This window comes from Diuraphis noxia, unplaced genomic scaffold (assembly GCF_037042655.1).
Source record: "Diuraphis noxia isolate RWA-SAM2 unplaced genomic scaffold, SU_Dnox_SAM2 contig0002, whole genome shotgun sequence".
NCBI classification, from domain to species: Eukaryota; Metazoa; Arthropoda; class Insecta; order Hemiptera; family Aphididae; genus Diuraphis; species Diuraphis noxia.
This window is the reverse complement of record NW_028301712.1, coordinates 85,815,683-85,837,676: the sequence shown is the minus strand read 5'-3', so window position 1 is coordinate 85,837,676 and position 21,994 is coordinate 85,815,683. Positions and strand designations below refer to the sequence as shown.

Here is a 21,994-nt window from a genome sequence, read left to right as displayed (position 1 = left end):
TAAATTTCTTAGTAAAAGTAGGTACATTTTAATTAATCATGGTTATCCAAACACAAAAATTGCTAAACATATGTACATTCATGCATATTGAGTATCATTATACAATTAGAATTAATTTAAATAGCCACACACTATACATTATTGTTTAAATAAAATGACAACATTAAACTAAAAACATTTATAACCTTTATTAAAATAATTAATAGGTATACAAAAGGAAAATAATTCTTAAAAACAACTTAGTTATTCGTTATTCCAAACGAAAATTTATATTTATTTTATACTTTTAGTCTACGTGATAAGCATGATCCATCATTCTATCTTATATCTTACCATAAACATAATTAATTATTACTTAGAGGATTTATTGCTCATGAACATGAATACATAATCACTGATCTATAATCAGTATAATCCGTATAGTGAATGTTTATAATAGCCAATGGGAAATAATTTATAAGCAATAACTTATTACTGATAATTTTAAAAGTAATATCCATATCCATATATAAATGTTTATATATGTCTATGGTAATATCTAATAAGTTGAAGTTAACAAAAAAAAGCCAATGGGGGGGATATAACCCCTCCCCCCCCTCCCCCCTTGGGAACGCCACTGTGTTTTAGCCTAACAAAGAAACGAATTTTAATAAATGTACATATAAATATATTTTAGTAGTTTGACTCTGATTGGATGGTCTTAAATATACATTTAACTCAAAGAAGAATAAAATGGAGCTCACACAGAAACTCTGGACTGTTATTTTAATAATTGTATAAGTACTAATTTTTAAAATTTATTTTGTAATTAATTAAGAAGGTTAAATAGATATAATGGATACAAATTGTTTAAAATACCTATGATGAAATATTAAAATATATTCTAACATTACTTAAAATTTGATATGCAGCAACGCCTAATAATTCACCAACAAAATAATTTAAAGAAAACAAAATGTACTAGCTATTAATTGATATAATATATTACCAACTTTTTAACATTTATAATATTTCTTTCGTAGAAAAGAAAATAGTTGGTTTAATGGCGAGTGTGAGTTGGTTGGCACTATTTTTCGACGATGTAGAAAACTTGCCTTATTTTATAAACATATATTATTATTATTATTATTTATTATTATTTATAATTATAAATTAATTAAATTAATCTAAATTAAATAATATATTTTTTAATTGGGTATATTAAAAAGAAACAATACGAAATTGAAATGCTATTTTTCTTGAATATTGTATTATGTAAATTAAATAGATAGAATTATAATTTACAATAAATGATAGTTAATTAGTTTTAATTACAGTTGCGGTTCCTAGACGCGTAACCAGGTTTTTTTAGGCAAATGATTTATTTTTATATTTAAATGCAACATTTATTTTTTGGTGGCTTTATACACAGTCAATATTTATGTAATATCAAATATGAAATAGAACCAGCTGTGGTTTACATGACCACATATAACAACATATTTTGTAGAAATGTGAAGTACCTACAACTGATTATTGGGGTTATTTCAACATCCAAACACCCCTTTGGCTACGCCTTTGTCGATACCATACTCTGAACTTAACGTTTAAATAGCTGTTGCTTAATATTATTAATTTTTGTGCATTTTTACTTTGGGTATTGATAAAATATGTTTTTTTTTTTTAATAATTATAATCTACACAAGTTGATATTCAATAACTAATTTTGATGTCGAATAAATAATAGTGTACATTAGCAGAAAGATAGCCGTGGTGGGAACAAGGCACTCGACAAGTCAATCCGCCAAGATAAGAGTACAGGTTAGGGTAAGCCAAAGCTTCCAAGTGACTAAGTAAGCATAAATTATAGACTGACATTGAATTGAATCCATATAGATATAAGATATCATAACTAATTAAATATCCGGTGACAACACTAGTAACAAATTTGTAGATTTGAGTTTTTAAAGTCTGTATCTTTTAAGTTTTTACCAGCAACTATTTAAATTATATTATATTTATATTACTCATAATTATTTTTAAATTAACTAACTTTTTGCATTTTATACTAACTTGTGTTTTATATAACGTTTGAAAAAAACTAAACAATCACACATATAATTACTTAAATTATATTATAAAATTATTAATTTACTTTTTGTACTTTATAAAATTGTATAGTTTTATATCTAAGGTTTAAAAAAATATTATTAACACACAATTTTCGGGAGATTACTCAGTCAACTTCCACGTGGGGTCTCTTGGATAACGCTAATTGACTGAAGGGACTCAACTCCGATAACCTAAAAATATTTGCGGGACCCAATTTTTTTTTTCGTATGGTGCTATGTCCGGGAGTAAGCCCGAAGGACTAGTTCGGACCCTATTTGGCAGAATTTCTATTGGGGCACTCGTAGGTTTCTGCCATGCCCCGGAGTGGGGAATGACGGCACTTGTTCTCCGGACACCGTGACTTGCCCGGAGTAAAATGTCGCCCGATGGTCGAGGATCGAACCCGATCCGGCTGAGCCACAGCCGACGTGTTAGACCGCTCGGCCACCTCGTCCCCAGGTTAGGTTAGGTTTTTCGGTCAGCTCCCATTTTGCCGCGGTACCATTTCGCCGACTTTAATTTTTCGCAGTTCCATTTTGCCGAATTTATTTTTTAAGTAACTCTTTTAAGTAAACTTAAGATTAAAAATTACATACTAATTAGTTATATTTATGTAATATGTATTTATGTAAAAATTGTAATAATTAGTAATTAATTTTCAAAAATTAATCAGTAAATTGTTGACTTTACAGTTATCGCTGCGACGACACACTATTCATTCTATTTTATTTATAAAATTATTGGGGATTTATCAATCGATAACTTCAGAATTGAGATAGTATTTCACTTAGATCATTTCAAACGATAAATATTTCTCTGTGTCTATTTATCACTTTTAAAATCACAAATTCATAACCATGTTTTAAGACAAAAATAATTTTTTGCGGCGAAATAGGTCGGCGGCAAAATGGGATTAATTTAGCAGCGAAATGGTACCGCGGCGAAATAGGATACTACCGGTTTTTCAATATTCAAGGCAATTCAATATTTGGGAATCAATTCAATATTATCGAAATTATAATGTTTACGTGTATCATTTGTATTAGAAGTTTTATCTTTTAATATGTTTATCAAACAACAGGAGTCAGGAAGTAATAGAATTTGTCAGGTATTATTGTACATATATAATTCTCAATATACGATTTCATTAAATGGAAGTTCCATTGTATTAGATTATACTCGTTTAAATTATATATGTTGTATTTTTTTAAATAACGAGTAAAACCTGTTGAACTCTTTAAAATCTTGTAATTTCATATGTCCAACGCCTATTATAGCAGGTACCTGCTATAATATGTATAATATATATATTTAAATATGTATTAATTATTAATTTAGAATGAACAGGTATAGAACAATACGAGTTTCAATAGGTAATGTTGTTTTTGACTTAATTTCCTGGAAATCGTATCTAGTGATGTTTCAATGTTTAATGGGCTTGTTGAAGATGTCGTAATGCATACAAGTAAATACTAAAATCAGAAATCAGATCGACAAAGTTTATAAAATCGAAATTCACATTGATAGTATATACAGTTTAATAAAAAAATATAAACAATTATTATATAGGTAATTACTAATTAGTAATTATCATTAAATCATAACTGAAAACGATGCCAAAGTACCTAGCTACTATGAAATTCACGCGCGTATTATTGGCAATGTTGGTTCACTGTTCGCGAGGTGGTGGCAGTGGCGGCACCGGCGCGCGGGTGAAATATTGACATGTTTTCCGTACCGTGTACGCGCTGCAGCCCACAGACAGTATACTCAGTGGCGTGGCGCCTGTCCGCGGAGTAACGCCTACTTGCTGGTAGTCCATTTCGTAGTTTTAGTTTTCATAATTTATATCGATCGTTGCTGTGGTTTACCCTATCGTCATTACCCACAGTTCGTGTTAGTATCGTGTTCGTCAATTTGTTTGTTTATTCTTCCGACAGAAACTTATAGTTAGGTACACGGCAAAATGTCGAAAAACGTATACCTCCCGTATAGCGCAACATCTGAGAAGGCTCACATCAAGTCTATGGAACAGTACCGGGAAATGCACAAGAAATCATTGGAGTCGAGTGCACAATTTTGGTCAGAAATCGCATCACAATTTCACTGGGAAACTCCGTACGACATCAACAACTTTTATTCGTACAACTTCGACGTGACCAAAGGGCCCGTGCAAATCAAATGGATGGAAGGCGCCACTACAAACGTGTGCTACAACCTACTGGACAAGAATGTGCGAAACGGGATGGGTGACAAAGTAGCATTTTACTGGTAAGTTCACCTGACAATATAATAATATTATTATAATTTTACTAATAAATTAGGTAAATTTTTCAAAAAAACAAATGTTTTTACATCGTTATAAATGTACTTATACAATAAATACAAATAAACATAAATAAATATCTTCTATACTACCTTGATGTCTGATCGGTCTCTAGAAAAATATTTTGTTAATTGTAGTAGGCGTGGTTTTAAACCTAGGTTCAGATGTTCTATAATGGAGGGCTCCCTTGGTTTTATTTAGATTACTGTGTAGGACATTTTTGTATTGGTAAATTATCCATGTTTATAGATAGGCAAACAGTTGTCTATTTCGCATAAATCTAGTAGCTTTAAGCACTATTTTCAGGAATTTGTTTTAGAAAATTTGCAATTTTTACTTGCGTTTTTTATTTTGTATTATTCTAATCTTGGATTCACTTTAGGTGGGTATCAGGGTTTGTTTCCAACTTGAGAACCACAGGAATAATTTGTCAAGATAAATGTGTAGACATTTTACCATTTACAAGGGTTGTTACATGATTATTGTATTACTTTTCGGGTAACATTTTTGGATCGGATCTGTGAAAGTGTGAAAATCATCATAAACTAAATATAATTACGAATGCCTATTGAGTGTTTACCTATTGATACCTATTATATCGTTATAATATAATATAATATATTATACAATAAACTCGATATAATTATTGATCAAAGTATTATACGAATGCCCCGATCCTGGACAACAATGTCCTATATAAATATTTTCATTTTCATCGACGTTCAATGTTCATAAATATTAATGAGCGAATGAAAAAACTAGTTATACCTACCCACTAGGTTATTATTTATTACCTACACACTTTTCTTGGCTAATACATGTGTCAGGAATAAAACTAACCTAAACTAATGTAATATCTATAGCTTATAATAACTCCCTGATATAGGTCAATTGTGAGGTATTATATTTGATTCAGATATTAAGTTTGATACCGATTTATAAATGGTACCTACACAATCTTTACTATTTTAGATGCCTATGATGGTATGGACTAGTTTCTTAAAAATTATTATATTAACTTAACAGTATAAAATTGTTTAATCAACTTATCTTGTTAATAGATGATTAAAAATTTAAAAAATGAAAATACGATTTGTTGATTTGTATATTGACATTATGCATTACAAATTATATTATTTTATAGCCATATTATTTGCTCACTGTTGGTTAAATTGTATAGTTATTTTATTACAATTCTTCATACAAATGTAAAAAGTATATCGTACTTATTATTAATATATTCTTTATCTAACGGCGATAAATATTATATTGTTATTTGTTATACTCCACAATGATAAAATATATGATAAAGTAAATATAAATATTTATGTACCATCATAAAGTATACCTACTTAAAAATCAATGAATTAATTAGACACCTATCTAGTACCAGCTATATTAAATTAGCTTTTAATTATTATTGTTTTTGTTGCTAATATTAAATCGATAGTAAGGCAATACCTCACTGTTTAACCAATAGAAAATATGAAACCTTAAAATTCAACCATATTATTATTATTATAAACATTAGTATATAATATCATTTATTTAAATTTTAAATTTAATAGTTTTAACACAACACCGAAAAAAACATATTACGATTATACATTTATACATTATTGAGGAATGAGGGATATCTTTGGATTTATTGCCTACCTACCTACTTTTTTTTATTTAAAAACTTCGCTTTAAATCATTATAGATTGAAATTCATAATTTTCACTTAAAGTAATAACATCATATATCTACTCATAGATTTAGAAATAGAAGGTTAACTAGTTAATCTTATTACTACAGTTTCGTGTTATTAAATAATTTTGTTTATTTACTTACTTGATTGCTTACTTTTATTAAATCTTCATGGTCATTTTTAATTCATAAGCGAACAAGTAGTACTAAACTTGCTTGGAGTAGAAATAAAACAACATACCCATACTTAAATTTACGTTTATTATTTTTATCTTAACTACCTAAAACTAGTACCTACTTGTTTGTTATCGTCTCGCAACTGAGCCCCGCACCAAGGCCAAGTCTTTAATCTAAAACCATATAGTACGCTACATTTTTCCTATACAACGAAAATCTATGAATCATATGGTATATGTTTTTGTTAATAAGTTACCATGTCAACGAAATCTTAAGAAAATCGGCCAGAAAAAAAAACATGTATCATCTAGCTTAAAAATATAATTTAATATTCATGTTCATTATTATTTCTCTGTATCTCGCCATCTTACGTGTAATAAATATAGAATAGCTCTAGTGTAGATCTAATGATCTATGTATGAATTTTAATATTTTATTATATTACCTATTATATAATATTGTTAGTACCTCTATGTTGTGGGCTTGTATCTAAATTGTATGTGTAATGTTTTAAATGCGTAATTATCTTACAAAAGTTATAAACTTAATTTTTAAAAAATATTTAAAAATAATTGTTAAAGAGTTATTCCTCGTATTTTTAATATATTGGCATTAAATGTTTACAACCAAAACATACCATTAAAAAAACAAATAAATATTATGACGTTTAGGGATTTTTAGGATAGGACTATTTTGTTGTGTTTATTGCTTAATTTAAGTGTAAATAAGAAATATTATTTACTTTTAGATGAAAGCTTTGCAACGGTAACAATATATAACAGAAATAACTTACTAATGCAATTTATTTTGTTATAATCTGTATATTATAAGACACTTGTTAAAAATGTATAGTAGGTACACCTACATGTTTTTCATTTTTATTTCCTGAAACTGAAAATGAAAAATTTTAAACTTAATCCAAATTATTACGGAAAACTCTAGATTGCCAATTTGTAAATCTGATTATAAGAACAATATTTATGATAAAAACATTCATCTAAGTCAAGCAGTTTATTTTTTAGAATTTTTAATTTTCAGTTTAATTTATTTTTTAACTTTATATTATAATTTTTCACAATTTTTGTCACACTTTTAACTAGAATCAATTTTTTGTAAGTTCTTTTATTACCTACTTACATAAAAAATATCCGAATAAAATAGATGGTCTCCAAGTAGCAAGGCAATAAAACCAACTAGGTATCGTTAAATTATAATAATTACCTGAAAGAGGGTTTATTTAGTTTTTACTAACATAATTTAATTAATAAAAAAGTCGTCAAGTAGGTAACCGCTATGCTAAGTAGATGTACGCCTGTAGAGTATAGGTGTTGAAATTGTTGAATGTAACTCGTCATTGTGTCACAGTAAGGTAGTTAAACGTTAAATTTTAATCCAATGATACCTTACGATAACGAAACCTTTCTGAGCGAATTAAGTACCATTTTAGATTAGGTACCAAACAATTATTTGTATTATGATATTACAATTTTAACAAATGTTCGAATGTTTTCGTTATTACCAATTATTTTGAAAAGTAATGGGTTTTTTAATTAATAAAGCGGGCCAATATAAGCTACATTCGATTTTCTACCAGAAAAGACCCTTAAAATTGAAAATCTAAGCATTTTATCTGCTATAAAACTAACATTAATTTTAACATAAAATAACTCACTGGTCTGAATAAACTGCAGAGTACTGTATAGAATAATTATTATATGTTTATCTAAATATTAAAAAGCATATGGTGTTTAATGTTTAATTTTTAGATAGGTGTAATAAAATTAATAAAATATTATTGATCTAAGAGAATAACTGCATGCGATGTTGTCTGATTGTCTCCATCTTACAACATAGCTTATTCAATATTCGCATTCGTCAGTCTATTTTATTAGTTCTAATATTAAGACGACATGATACGACATGATCGGGAAAAAGTTCTCGTTAAAAAATGCCCACACTAGGAAAAAAAGTTTAGTGAAAAATATGCCTATAAAATGTACATAATACCCAGTATTGTAAATTGGAATTGGTCCTGGGGTGGAATAAAGTTTGTACTATCGTCCTGACGGGAGGATATTCCCCCATGCAGTGGGAATTCGAACATTAAATTAAATAAATCATAGTATTATATTAATTCAAATTAAATGAGGTAAATGGTATAATAATGGTTTTCAAAGTTATATTTTAAGTATGAGCCGTACAATTTTCTTGTCATATATTTTAATTGTTAAGGTATCATAGTTTTAAACTATAGTGAAAATCTCAAGTATGATAATGTCCATGACTTCTTATTTTAACATCTTAAAATCTTTTAAAGCCAATAGTACTTATAGAAATTTAATCATGGTTATTTAAAAAAAAGCTTTTTTGAGTATATATGCATTTCCATATCCCCCCATAATACTGATAATACCACTTAAGTTGGAGAGGGCATCAAACGAATAACATGTCTGAAGGGTGGAATAACTAATTTTCAAAACTTTGTAGACATAAGCATCCGACTATTTGGAAATTAATTAGAAAAATAAAAATGGAAATTTCCGCAGATGAAGCGAAATTAACTTGAGATGCTGAAGGAGATTTGAGAAGTATTAAAAAACCAGGAAAAACTTGAACCGTGTAGAAAAAACGTCTTCAAAACTTATGTATACAAATTCAAGTGGTCAATATCGATGTGTTAGAATTTTTAACAGCCAAAGTAATAACCTAAGAAAGAGGTGTAGGTACCTAATTAAAATATTAACTTTTAATCATAAAAAGCATTATCATAAAAAATATATAGGTACTATAATTTGTATTATTTTTAATAAATTTACTTATTGTCTAGTGTGGGAACTTTTTTATCTGGACTTTATTTTCCGCAATTCATGGCATACACATGACGTGCAGTCTCTGATTTAAAACCCGTATCATATATGATCTGTATACAGAAAAATTTACGCTCAGCAGATCTCGTTTAGATCCATTAGTTTAAAAACTAGGGTGAATTTACCTCTTTTAAAATTTAAAGGTAAGAGTATTATTTCGGCGACCTCTCGGACTTTTTAATATATTTTATTTTGAAGCGAGTTATAAGTATTTTAAGATGTACAGTTTTAAAATTCACTAATTTTATTATACATTTTAATAATTGTTTTAACTTTTAAACTCTTATAAATTATAAAAGTTAAATTGAAATAAGAATATTTTAAATATAAGTACATATTATTCAAACGATATCATTATATCAATATAGTTGGTATAAAAGATGAATTGCTTTTCATTCAAATTAATTTTGTATTTCCGTCTTCCGATAAGTAATATAATTATTTATATCAATAATAGTACCATGACACGTGTCCATAATATAAGTATAAAACTACTAAATCTTTATTATTATTATACTTTTTAATATAATATATTTTTTCATGCACATGCTGTAATTGGGCTTCATGCCTGTTTATATAATCTAAATAAAATAAATAAATAAATAATGTTTTAATATCGATTAGAAATATGATTTACAATATGTATGAGGATATAATATAACAATAAATTGTACAATATATTACAATTTAAAATAGCTGATTCTGTATGTTTTATAAGATTTTGCAGAGTACAAAAAAATGGAAAACTTGCTCTGCTATATTATAATTGGACCTAATCTCTTCTCTCAAATTAATTAATAATCTAACCAAACATATAATACATAAATAGATAATAGTTTTCAAGTGTTAGAGTCTTTGAACCGGTCGCTATAAAATATGAGTTAAATTCGATTGAATGAAAAATAATTAAACGAAAAATTGATTCTGGACTTGAGCGAATGAGACTGGTGCATAATTATTTATTTCTAAGGAAGCATCTTTATTAAAACAAATATTTTCTTAATGCAGTAGGTTACTCTAAAATGTTTGATGAAAACATCCACATATAATCTTATCACATTGGTATAACCAGTGGTGTAGCGAACTGAACATTTTCCAGAGGCAAACTACAAATATTGAAATATCTATCCAAAGTATTAATGTGTAATAACTAATAATAATAATATATTAATATAATACAACTAATTATATTTCAGATCATTAGTGACTACCTATTGTATTATAAGTAGGTAAGTAGGAAACCAACCGGGAATCGCGAAAAAAAAGTCCCGGTAAAAAAATCCCCAACATAAAACGTCCCATCACCTTTAATGATATAGACTTGATTATAATTGTTACCTTTTATTTGTGTACGTAACAAATGGCAGTCGAATAAATACTGATAAACTGATAATAGTAATAAATATAGTAAAATATATAGGTATATATTATATAATCGATGTAATGATAAAATATTGTAATAATTATAATATGGTATAATATAAAGGTAGGTATATAATGGCGATAATTTGAGCGGAAAGATAAAATTGTAATGGACGATAACTTTTCAGTTGTGCTGTATAATTTATTATCTGTACCGTCGGCAGTTTGCCGAAAATCTCTTGTTAATCGTTCATTTTATGAAAAAATTGTGAAAAATACTCTAAAAACTTAGAAAGTATACATAATAAAATGGGCTTAAAGCGAAAATATTTATAACATATTTGTATAGTTACTAAATCTAAGTGTTAATTACATTTTAGTTTGAAGGATATTGGCTATGGATTGAGGGTGATTTTTTAATATTTCTACCAGTGATTCGGGAAGGTTATGGCTTGTTTGGATACTGTGGTATGTTCAGCATTCGGTGAGAATGTGGCTGATGGTGACTTGAATACCGCATGATGGGTACATTGGAGGTTCTTCCTTGGCAATTAGGAAGCTGTGTGGAATTTGGGTGTGGCCAATTCTGAGTCTATTTATAATGATCTCAAATTTTCTATAGGTTTTGATAGGAAACTTCAAACTGTCTGCTGTAATATGTTTAATACGATTTAATTTTGTATAGTAAGATGTCCACTTCTGGTGCAATCTAAGTTGACATTTATTTGTTATAAGCGTTGGTATGTCACTGAATGGAATGATTTGTGTTTACGATGATGATGTGGAGGTGATTGGAGTTTTGGCTACAAGATCGGTGAATTTGTTTTCTTATTTTATGTCGGAGTGTCCGGGAATCCAGAAGAGTTTAATTTTGAATTAATTTTATACTGTAGCTTAAAAATGTTATTCTTAATATGTTAGGCCAATGTCTGATGGATTGTATGTGTTTTTTTTATATTTTTGATAGCTCTGAAGGAGTCAGTGGAGATAATAGTGTCTTCTAGGCGGTAATAGACTAGCTATTATCTCGAGTGCTTTAAGTATTATGACAAATTAATCTGCTAAGAAGCCTGAGCTGCAGGAGCTGGGGAGTTTGTACATGAATTCCGCGTTATTCGAAATTACTGCAGCTCCAACCCCGTCTTGGCAATCTAAAAAAATTATTGTAGCCTGTAGGTTTACATTTATTGTATACTGACTACAAAATGCATTAAAGAACTGGTTGAACATTTAAATAATTTTTTTTTATTATTATTATTATTAAAATGTTTTATTTAATATCTATATTTAACAATACAACAAGTAAATTTGTTTATAGTGAAGGAATTATTGACATGGGTTCACTTGATAATAGAAAATATCCATCGAGCTTACTCTTCAGAATTTTTAAACAATTGAAAATAATTTTTCACAATGATAATGTACCAAAATACTTTTAATGAAAATAAGTTTTAAATAAAATCATGTGTTGTTTGTTTTGTGAAAAATGAATCAAAACTAACTTCGTTAATATCTAGTGTTTAATACTGATGAAAATTGACCTATTCAGTATAATTTAAAGGCATAGTATTTAGATAAGATACCTATAGTATATAGTATATTAATATAGTATCTACATTTAAAATACATATATTCAGATGAAAAATTAAAACAATAATAAGCTAATAGGTTATGACTTATTCAAATCTAACTTAACCTCTGAAACTTACAATTTTTAATAGGTAATAATAATAATTCACAGATCAGGCATTTCCTGTGATCCACACGTAGTAGAAAAATATTTTATTTAGATAAGATATAAGATACCTACATTCAAGTATAAAATTAAAATATAAGTTAATAGGTTGACTTATTCGAATCTAACATAACCTCTGAAACATACAGTTTTGATAATATATAGTCATACATATCGAACATATCCTGTGATCCAAAAGTAATAGTAGTTATAGTATTGATATATTTATAGTAATAGTAGTACCTCGTGGCTTGTGATATTAGTGTAGTAGATGCATATAAAAAATAAATAAATACAATAATCAAGGATATATTCGGAATGTCAGTAAAACAGTCTCTAATTATATTTCTTTGTATTTGTATGGTTGGTTCTTTGACTCTTTGCTCTATAGAGTGCAAATGAAAAAAAAGCGGGTAAGTCGTGGATGTCGCTCTGCTGTACAGTAGGTTACTGTAATGGATGGGATTAAATTTGAATGCAATGATAGGTATCATTGTAAACGAAAAACGATTCTAAACGGAGATGATTTGTCAGTCTAGGATATATTATATTTAAATTATGTCATATATTCTATTTTGAAACAAATATTTGATTTTTCAATTAAGACGCATTTTGCATAAGGCATGGTTAATCAATTAGTGTAGTTATCATGTAGTTATCATAATTCATAATACCTTATATTATCATAGATATACATATACCTGGTTTGAGGATAAATCGTTATCATTACGCGATTTCATAAAAATTAAAACTCAAACGCTCAAAACATTTTTCCTATAATGACGCTTCAAATTTTCTCTATAGCTATCTGAAGCAAAACTTATTGTTGAATTTTATAACCTTAGATAAAAATACAAACAATATTATGAATTTTGAACTACAAAATAATTCGCAAATATTCATGGTTTTGACGAATTTTTGTCAATATTTGAAATTCAAATGCTAATAAAAACTTAATTTGCATTTCCGGTGGACATGTTTTTTGTGATAAATATTGAAAAACTTGTAAGGAATCTTATATTAAATTTTTAAATCTTAGTTTAAAAAAGAAAATTTTTAAAGAATTTCTAGCTTAAAATAATTTGTGGATTTTTACGTATTTTGTCGAAATTCAAAATTTGAATGCTTATAAAAAAAAAATTGTAACTATAAATTTATTTTATTTTTCAACTGCTATTGTAATAATATGTTAAGAGCCTTGTGTTAAATTTTCAAGATTTTCTACCTAAAAAATAAATTTTTATCGATTTTAATTTTAAAAAAAAACCAATAATGATTGAAAATTGCATATACCTATGAATAGTTCAATTTAAGTCAAATTTTTTTAAAAATGTCATGGTAGATAGAACATAGGTACTTATATAAACATTCGATGAAAATTTCATGTATCAATGGTCCATCGTTTTAAAGTTACATAAAAAATCAAAATTGATTTTGTCGAAAACTGATTGTACGTAAAATTTCCTGTTTTTCCGTTAATTTTTAGTTTGTTTATCCCGATTATTTAGAAAAATATTAGGAATTTTTTACTTTTGATCCCCAAAGTATCAACTAGATTCACTTTCTGATTTAACAAGGTACTGAAGTTAAAAGTCAAAGCATTTTTACTGCCCCAAAACGTAATGACAAACAAAAAAAAAATATTCATAGTTTTGACAAAATTTGTCAATATTTGAACTTCAAATGCTAATAAAAAAAAATTGTGCCTATGTATTCTTATAATTTTTTTTCACTATAAGAATAACTTATGAGGAACTCTGTATTAAATTTTCAAGTATTTTGATAGGGCCAATAAAAAATTTTTATCGACACTTCAAAAAAAATTTTCAAACAAATTAAAAATTTCAGTTGTCTATAAATATCTCAAAAAAAGTCAAAATATTTAGAAAATTAAATCATGTAAAGAAAATGCCAATATAAATAACTGGTGAAATTTTCAAGTATCTACGACTTATGCTCTTTGAAAAATAACAAATATTTAAAATCGTTTGAGGATAAATCGTTATCGTTACGTTATTTCGTAAATATTTAAAATTCAAACGCACTTAAAATTTTTCCTATAATGAAGCTTCGAGTTTTATCTATAGCTACTTGAAGGAAAACTTATGGAAAACTTAGTGTTGTATTTTTAATCCTTAGTTATAAACGCAAAAAATGTTATGATTTTTCAACTTCAAAATTACTTGCAAATTTTCGCATTTTTGACAGATTTCGTAAAATTTTGAACTATAAACACTTATTAAAAAAATTGTGACTTACGATTTTTAATTTTTTTTAGCTACAATAAGAACAACTCATAAGGAACCTAGTATTAAATTTTCAAGTTTTTTTGGTCTTCCAAAATTTTTTTACCGACACTTCAAAAAAAAATTGAAAATTTTAGTGGTCTATAAATAACTCAAAAAAAGTAAAAAATTGAAAATTAAACTGTATATAGATAACACTAACATAAACATTTGGTGAAAATTTCAAGTATTTTCATTGATTAGTTTTTGAATTACAACTATATAAAAAAATCGATTTGGTTGAAAACTGATTTGTTTGAAAACCGTTGGAAAATGTTTACTTTTGACCTTTATAAATTATAATGCACCAAGGATCTTCAATTTTACATCGGAAACCACCCCCAAAGTTTGAAATCGAAGCATTATTTCGACTAGTTATGCTGTACACAGACACAAAAAAAAAACACACATCATTGTAAAATCATTACATTCATCACTTCGTTCAGAATCTAAAAACCCTATAGGTAACCGTGCAAACTTGTATAGGTTATTGAATAAAACTATCGTATTGATAAATTTAAAATCAATTATTGTTTAACTATTTTTAATTTTGTACAATAAAGTTATTAATTTATACTTATTTACGTCTTTACGGGATAACGGGGTTATTTACTTTGTACCTAAGTATAAAAATCTAGTTAAAAAAAAATTTTGTAGACTTAAATTTATTTTGTACTTAACATATCACATATAGAGTAATATTACTCTATGCCATACCATCACATAGGTACGTTGCAGGAAACTATAGTAGGCTACCCGTTTTATTTCCAAAGGGCCCCGGTAAACCGCCAAAAAATATAATTTTATATTCAAATTAAGCTTGTTAGATTGTAGTTAGGTAGGTAAAATGTTTAAAATTACAATATCCAATAAATGCAGGTTATAAATTATACATACATAGATATCCACCTATATAATATCCACCATTGTAACATTCGTGTTTCAACAAATGAATTATTATTTATTTACTATATAGGTAGTAAATAAAAAATTTACATCTCTGCAATAATTTAATTTTTTTAATTCGTCATGTATCCTGATTCCTGGTATTCGCGTATATATTGGAAATAATATACCTATACCTATTAATGCACCTTATGTAATAAATTGGTGGTTCATATCCATTGGCCTGGCGCAGGTCCAACATCACAAATGTCGCTTGTTAAATATTGTCACTGACTACCTATTATATTACATTGTAATTTGTAGTATTGAATACTCAGGTACCTATATGATGCAATTATACAAATAAATAGGTAGTTTATAGGATTAATAGGATGAATAGGAAAATACTTAAATTATGAACAACTATCTAAATGATTTAAATGTTGAACAAATAATTAATATTAGGTACTTTTTCAAGATAGGTAATGAACTTTATTTTAAGACTTTCCAACTGTAACTATCTAGTAATAGGTCATGTAGTTTTTATTTCCAAACACAATTTCCATTTTTCCAACAAAAGGTGCTTTTTAAATGTTAAATATGTCTATATTTTATATAAATTAATATTTTATATAAATTAATAATCATGTTAAAATTGTTAAAAATGTACCATCCATTGTAATATCAATAGATGTAGATAGCCAAGGCTAGGAACATCTTATTGTATCTAATAAAAAGAAAAAAAAATATGTCTATGATAGAAACAACCTTTACAAGATGAAACATAACTGACCAATACATCATCATCAATTTCAAGAAATAAAAATGCAACAACTGTTGTTATAATATCCTTATAAGTATTATAATTGATATTTTTAATTTATAATATATAAACACATATGATCTGCGCTATATTTATAGTACATATTTTTTCTTTTTTTAAAAACATTTTTTTATATTTTCATGAATTGCTCGTATTAACATTTATGAATATAATCATTATACCTACCTACCTATATGCAGTTAGTTCAGGCAATAATTGTTTATTAATAATTAATCAATAATCAATACACAGTTTGGGTAATAAAAACAATTTGATTTATTTGTTTAGGGAAGGCAATGATCCGGAAGATTATAGCAAAATCACATACAAAAAGCTTTTAGAAGAAGTATGCCGGTTTTCGAACGTATTAAAATCCAAAGGCATAGTTAAAGGTGATCGTGTCGCAATTTATATGCCAATGATTTTTGAGATCGTGATTGCTATATTATCGTGTGCAAGAATTGGCGCAGTTCACTCCATTGTTGTAAGTTCTTAACAAATATTATTGTCTAATCTGACTATCATGGTTGGCCGACAGAAGTATATTAATATATAGGTACCTACGTATTAGGATAGTACCTATATGGCTATATGGCTATATCTGTTTATACAAATACCTAGGTAATTTATCTTAATGGATATGCAATGGCATATACTTTAGGACGTTTCAGTGTTATGTAAATAGGCTATTGGTAAGTATATAAATATACCTAATAATATAATATACATATTATGTATAGTCGTATAGACTATAAATTATGATAGATATATAGGTTCAATGTTCATTGTATAAATTGCCTATTGAATAGACCAACCATTAAATCGATTAAATTACCTACTTAAAGATGGATTCTATATCAAAATATTCATGTGGATGGTTCGTGAACGTTTTTAACGTTGGATAATTTGATATGATGATATTTAGTATTAGATACCTACCTAGTTGGTCAGAAATCAGCTGATGAAACCTATAATGAACTCATGAATTCATGACTAAATAATATATAAGGTAATAGACTGTGACAGAAGAATAAAGAATTTCACCATTTTAATTTCGGTCACGAAACACGACATCTCAGTGCAATAGGTAGTGTAAAGTTTAAACAAATCAGACAGATTATATTTAAAAAAACAAATAGGTAGCATTGCCTTGTGTTATGTAAAACTTATTCACGTAGGTACCTACACGAGAATACAACATTCAATCTGAAAACATATTGATAATTATTAATTATTTTATCACATATCAAAATAATTACATTTAAGCCTTTATTAGTAAATTATTTCAAAAATCCAATTTATTAGACCTATTAGATATTCAAATAAATGCATGATTTTCCTTAAAAAAATAGGTTAGGTATTGTTTTTGGAAACAATTATACACAACGTTGTGATAATTAATGAATAAATAATAATGACGCTACCTAGTTTTAATTTTCTAAGACACGCAGTATTAATTTATTTAGTTTTAATAGTATATAAACTATAATCATTATCATCTACTCTATATTTTAATTCATATAAACTTATATTTTTGGTTACTATAGTTTGCAGGCTTTTCATCGGATTCGCTAGCAGAACGTATGGCCGACTGTAAGTGTAAAGTCCTCGTGACAGCTGATAGCGTATACAGAGGAGACAAATTACTAAACATTAAAAGCCTATGTGATATTGGTAATAAATTAATAGATACCAACGTGTATATTGATTAAATTGCAATACAAATAAAAAATATATTTATATTTTCACATTCTAGCAATGGAAAAAGCCAAGCATTTTGGCCACGAAGTTTCAACTTGTATTGTAGTTCGTCACTTGCCACGTCTTTACAAATCGATGAACACATCTAATGGTACAAATGGGTCTAACTCCGACATCATAGATTTACATTCAGATGTACTTATACTCAATATTATATTAATTAATGATAATATAAAGTTATCGGTAATATGCGCAATTTGGAAGAACCTTCCTATATAGAAGCAAGGAGCTTATTTCTACCCCCTCCAAAAAAAAAAAAAAACGAAATAACGGTCAGATCAAAATCGGGCCACAAATAAAATGATTCACGGATCGAATATCATATTTTGGCCACTTGGGTACCAATATTCGGATCAGGCTGTAGCAAGACATTCGGTTTTATATATGATGCCGGGTTAATTTTCGGATTTTCTTGTCTAGCTGTTTCTCGATTTTGGATCGGGTCCCATAAGCGTAACTAGGGAAATTTTTCTGGGTGGCTTATATTCTATCAGCAGTACAGACATTGATATAATTGCTATTTTAAAGTTAAATATAATTAAGAAACTGGTTGGAAAGGGCACGGATAAAACTGGCGAGACTAAGCCCCCCAATTCTCGCTCTAGTTGCGCCTAGGCTCTAGGGTCAGACTAACTTAGAATTTGTGTTGATCGATCGGATCTGTAAATGGGCTCATCTAGTAGGTTGTAGGATTAACTTTCTACATTTCAAATTGCGTCTATGCGATTACCGACAAATTATATAAAAAATATAGGTAATGAGGACCTTACATTTTAGGTGCCATGGACTGATGGACGAGATTATTGGTGGCATGATGAGATGGATGACGTAGAACCTTCTTGTTATCCGGTCTGGATGTCTGCAGAAGATCCACTATTTATGTTATACACGAGGTTAGTATACCTATAGCTACCTACTTAGTAATTTAACATTTAAAAAAGAAATAATTTTAAAAGAAGTAATGTTTATGTTTTTGCAAATGAGTGTAATAAGTTAAGAACTACGCCAATAATTACATTTAATTTTTTTTTAATTGCCAACTACAATAGTCAATAAATTAATTGATACATTTTATGGTTATATTTTCAAAGTTCAGTTTTTAATTATTTTTTTAATGTTTACCGTTAAGAATTGATATTAATTAATTTTTTTTTCTATGGTATCGAGGACCGGAGAAGGAACTATGTTGCCAATACTTCTCCTGATTAATTAATTATCTATTACTTTCCAGTTACCTACCTATTTATATTAAACTACTCATTTTGTGTTAGGTACAAATTAAAATATTTAAGTTTGGTCTAACTATAATAGTTAATTACCTAGGTACTATTGTGAATTTATGATTTATAGTCATTTATTTTAAATATTTGGTGATTTATCTGAATTTTAAAATACCTACACTCTATTATTAATTATTATTATTAGTGGTTCAACTGGAAAACCAAAAGGAGTACTTCATACGACTGGTGGATACTTATTATACGCTGCTACTACTTTTAAGTATGTATTCGATTACCATCCAGGGGATGTTTATTGGTGCACAGCAGATATTGGTTGGATCACTGGCCACTCTTATGTTGTTTATGGACCTTTAGCAAATGGGGCAACTTCAGTGATAGTAAGTTTTGTTTTATTTAATTATACAACGGGTTGATATTAGAAAAAAATTACTATTATTCTGAAAGTAAAACTTAGTCAAATGAAAATTGATTTGAGAACATGAAATAAATAGGTACAATATAATTGCATATACCTAGTACCTTCCTATTAATGTTTTTTAAACTTTAGTTTGAAGGAACACCATTTTATCCAGATAATGGGAGATACTGGTCAATTGTTGAAAAATATAAAGTTACACAGTTTTACACTGCACCGACAGCCATTCGTGCATTAATGAAGTTTGGAGAAGAACCAGTGAAGAAGTACATACTTTATTTAGTAACTTTGTTGCTTCAATTACTAACTTGATTTTGTGTTTAGACATAACCTCGATTCACTAAAAGTGTTAGGTTCAGTAGGTGAACCAATAAACCCGGAAGCTTGGTTATGGTATTACCAAAATATTGGGCAAGAAAGATGTTCCATAGCCGACACATTTTGGCAAACTGAAACTGGAGGGCATGTAATAACTCCACTCCCAGGTTGCACACCAATGAAACCAGGATCGGCAGTAAGTGTTTTACTATACAACTATATGTCTATATAAGACCGTTTTAAACATCTACCCAGTAACTTGTTCATATTTATAGTCATTTCCATTCTTTGGTGTTAAACCAATCCTATTGGATGAAAGTGGTAAAGAAATTGAAGGAGTTGGTGAAGGATACTTAGTATTCAATAAGCCTTGGCCTGGTATGATGCGCACATTATTTGGAAATCATGAACGGTTCCAATCAGTTTACTTCAGCAAATTTCCAGGATATTATTGTACAGGAGATGGTAAGTTAAAATTATTATTGAGATCCCAGAGTTCATAATATACTGAAGAATAATTGACATTTCATGATAGGTGCGAGAAGAGATGAAGATGGATACTTTTGGGTGACTGGAAGAGTTGATGATATGTTAAATGTATCTGGGCACTTGATGAGCACTGCTGAAGTGGAATCTGTACTCACTGAACACCCAGATGTTTCAGAAGCTGCAGTTGTATCAAGACCACATCCAGTCAAAGGAGAGTGTCTTTATTGTTTTGTTACTCCAAACCATGGTGTGACTTTTACACCAAAACTTTCATCTGAGTTAATTAAAAAAGGTAAATTTTACATATAAGTATTCAGGAGTTAAACTACTTGGTCGATGTTTAATTAATTATCTAAGCAAATAAAATAATGCTTTAGTAAGGGAATCAATTGGGCCTTTCGCTATGCCAGACGTTATTCAACATGCACCAGGTCTTCCAAAAACTCGGTCTGGAAAAATAATGAGAAGAGTTTTACGAAAAGTAGCGATCAATGACAGGGAAGTAGGTGACATATCAACATTAGCTGACGAACATATAGTTGAAGAACTATTCAAAAACAGGCCAGAGAAATCATAAAAAGTTACCAGTTAAAACTGATTTTGTTTGGTGCAAACACGACTTACATATCAAATTGTGAATTTTTTGTCTTAAGTCCTTAGTAGTATGTAATCAAAAAAGTTGTCTTGAACAATTAATTTAGGGTGACATATAGATGCTCGTGATTTATTACGATGAATATTATTTATTTAATCCAATAGAATGACGCTCACCATCATGACTAATTGAGCTCATCTTTATTGTAAGTGAATTATATTCTGTACTCATTAGTTGACAGTTGCTTATAAAGTTATAAGTTTGACAACAAATGTTGTCAGTTGTTAAGTTTATTATTATGTTTAAACTCTAGTTATACGAAAACTATTATGACGATAAATATCTGCTTTCTTAATTTTTCAATAAGAGCAATTATATCAACATAATACAAATGTACCTAAATAATTACAGTCATAGTATTTTAAGTGTTACTGTTTTAAATAATTATAGTATGGATGATTCGAATGTAAGAGTCATTACCCAACTACAATTTGTTGTATTTTCTAAGTACATAACGCGCTACCATCCTCTTCAAACATGATTTTTATAATAAGAAACCTGAAAATAAATACCTACATATTTATAGAATGTCAAATTTACTATTTAAATATTACTCTATTAGTTAATGATATTATAATATAGTATGTCTATTGTATATGTACAATTGTTTCTGTTAAAGAATCAAAATGGAACAAACAATATCAAACTGAAGCACAAACCATTTTTTTTTTTTTTTATGCGTCTACTTGTATTGTTAATTAAAATATGCTTACAGGAATGTATTTCATAACATTTAAGTTAAGAGTATCAAATACACTTACACAACACATACATATCATTTTAAAAGTTATTTTATAACAGTAAAAATTGTTAACCATATATCTTATCTATTATATTGTAATTTGTAACCAATATTGTTATATAATTTGAATAAA

The 21,994-nt window shown here is 28.0% G+C and overlaps 1 protein-coding gene across 1 annotated transcript; it reads left to right on the top strand.

Moving 5' to 3' along the window:
- The first annotated feature begins 3,846 nt into the window (after window positions 1-3,846).
- On the top strand, window positions 3,847-21,647 carry AcCoAS (acetyl coenzyme A synthase). Its single transcript, XM_089221730.1, has 11 exons — window positions 3,847-4,362; window positions 16,529-16,724; window positions 17,788-17,914; window positions 17,997-18,136; window positions 18,779-18,894; window positions 19,427-19,619; window positions 19,790-19,923; window positions 19,982-20,171; window positions 20,251-20,440; window positions 20,511-20,756; window positions 20,842-21,647. The coding sequence occupies exons 1-11, from the start codon at window positions 4,058-4,060 to the stop codon at window positions 21,039-21,041; spliced, it is 2,037 nt and encodes a 678-aa protein (XP_089077856.1). The 5' UTR covers window positions 3,847-4,057; the 3' UTR covers window positions 21,042-21,647.
- The last annotated feature ends 347 nt before the right edge of the window (window positions 21,648-21,994 follow it).

Bases quoted from the DNA above. Each gene is read 5' to 3' on its own strand.
- AcCoAS (XM_089221730.1), top strand. From the start codon at position 4,058: ATGTCGAAAAACGTATACCTCCCGTATAGCGCAACATCTGAGAAGGCT. The intron at 18,137-18,778 runs GTACTTATACTC...CTTACATTTTAG, and splicing joins TCATAGATTTACATTCAGAT to GTGCCATGGACTGATGGACG. The intron at 20,757-20,841 runs GTAAATTTTACA...ATAATGCTTTAG, and splicing joins ATCTGAGTTAATTAAAAAAG to TAAGGGAATCAATTGGGCCT.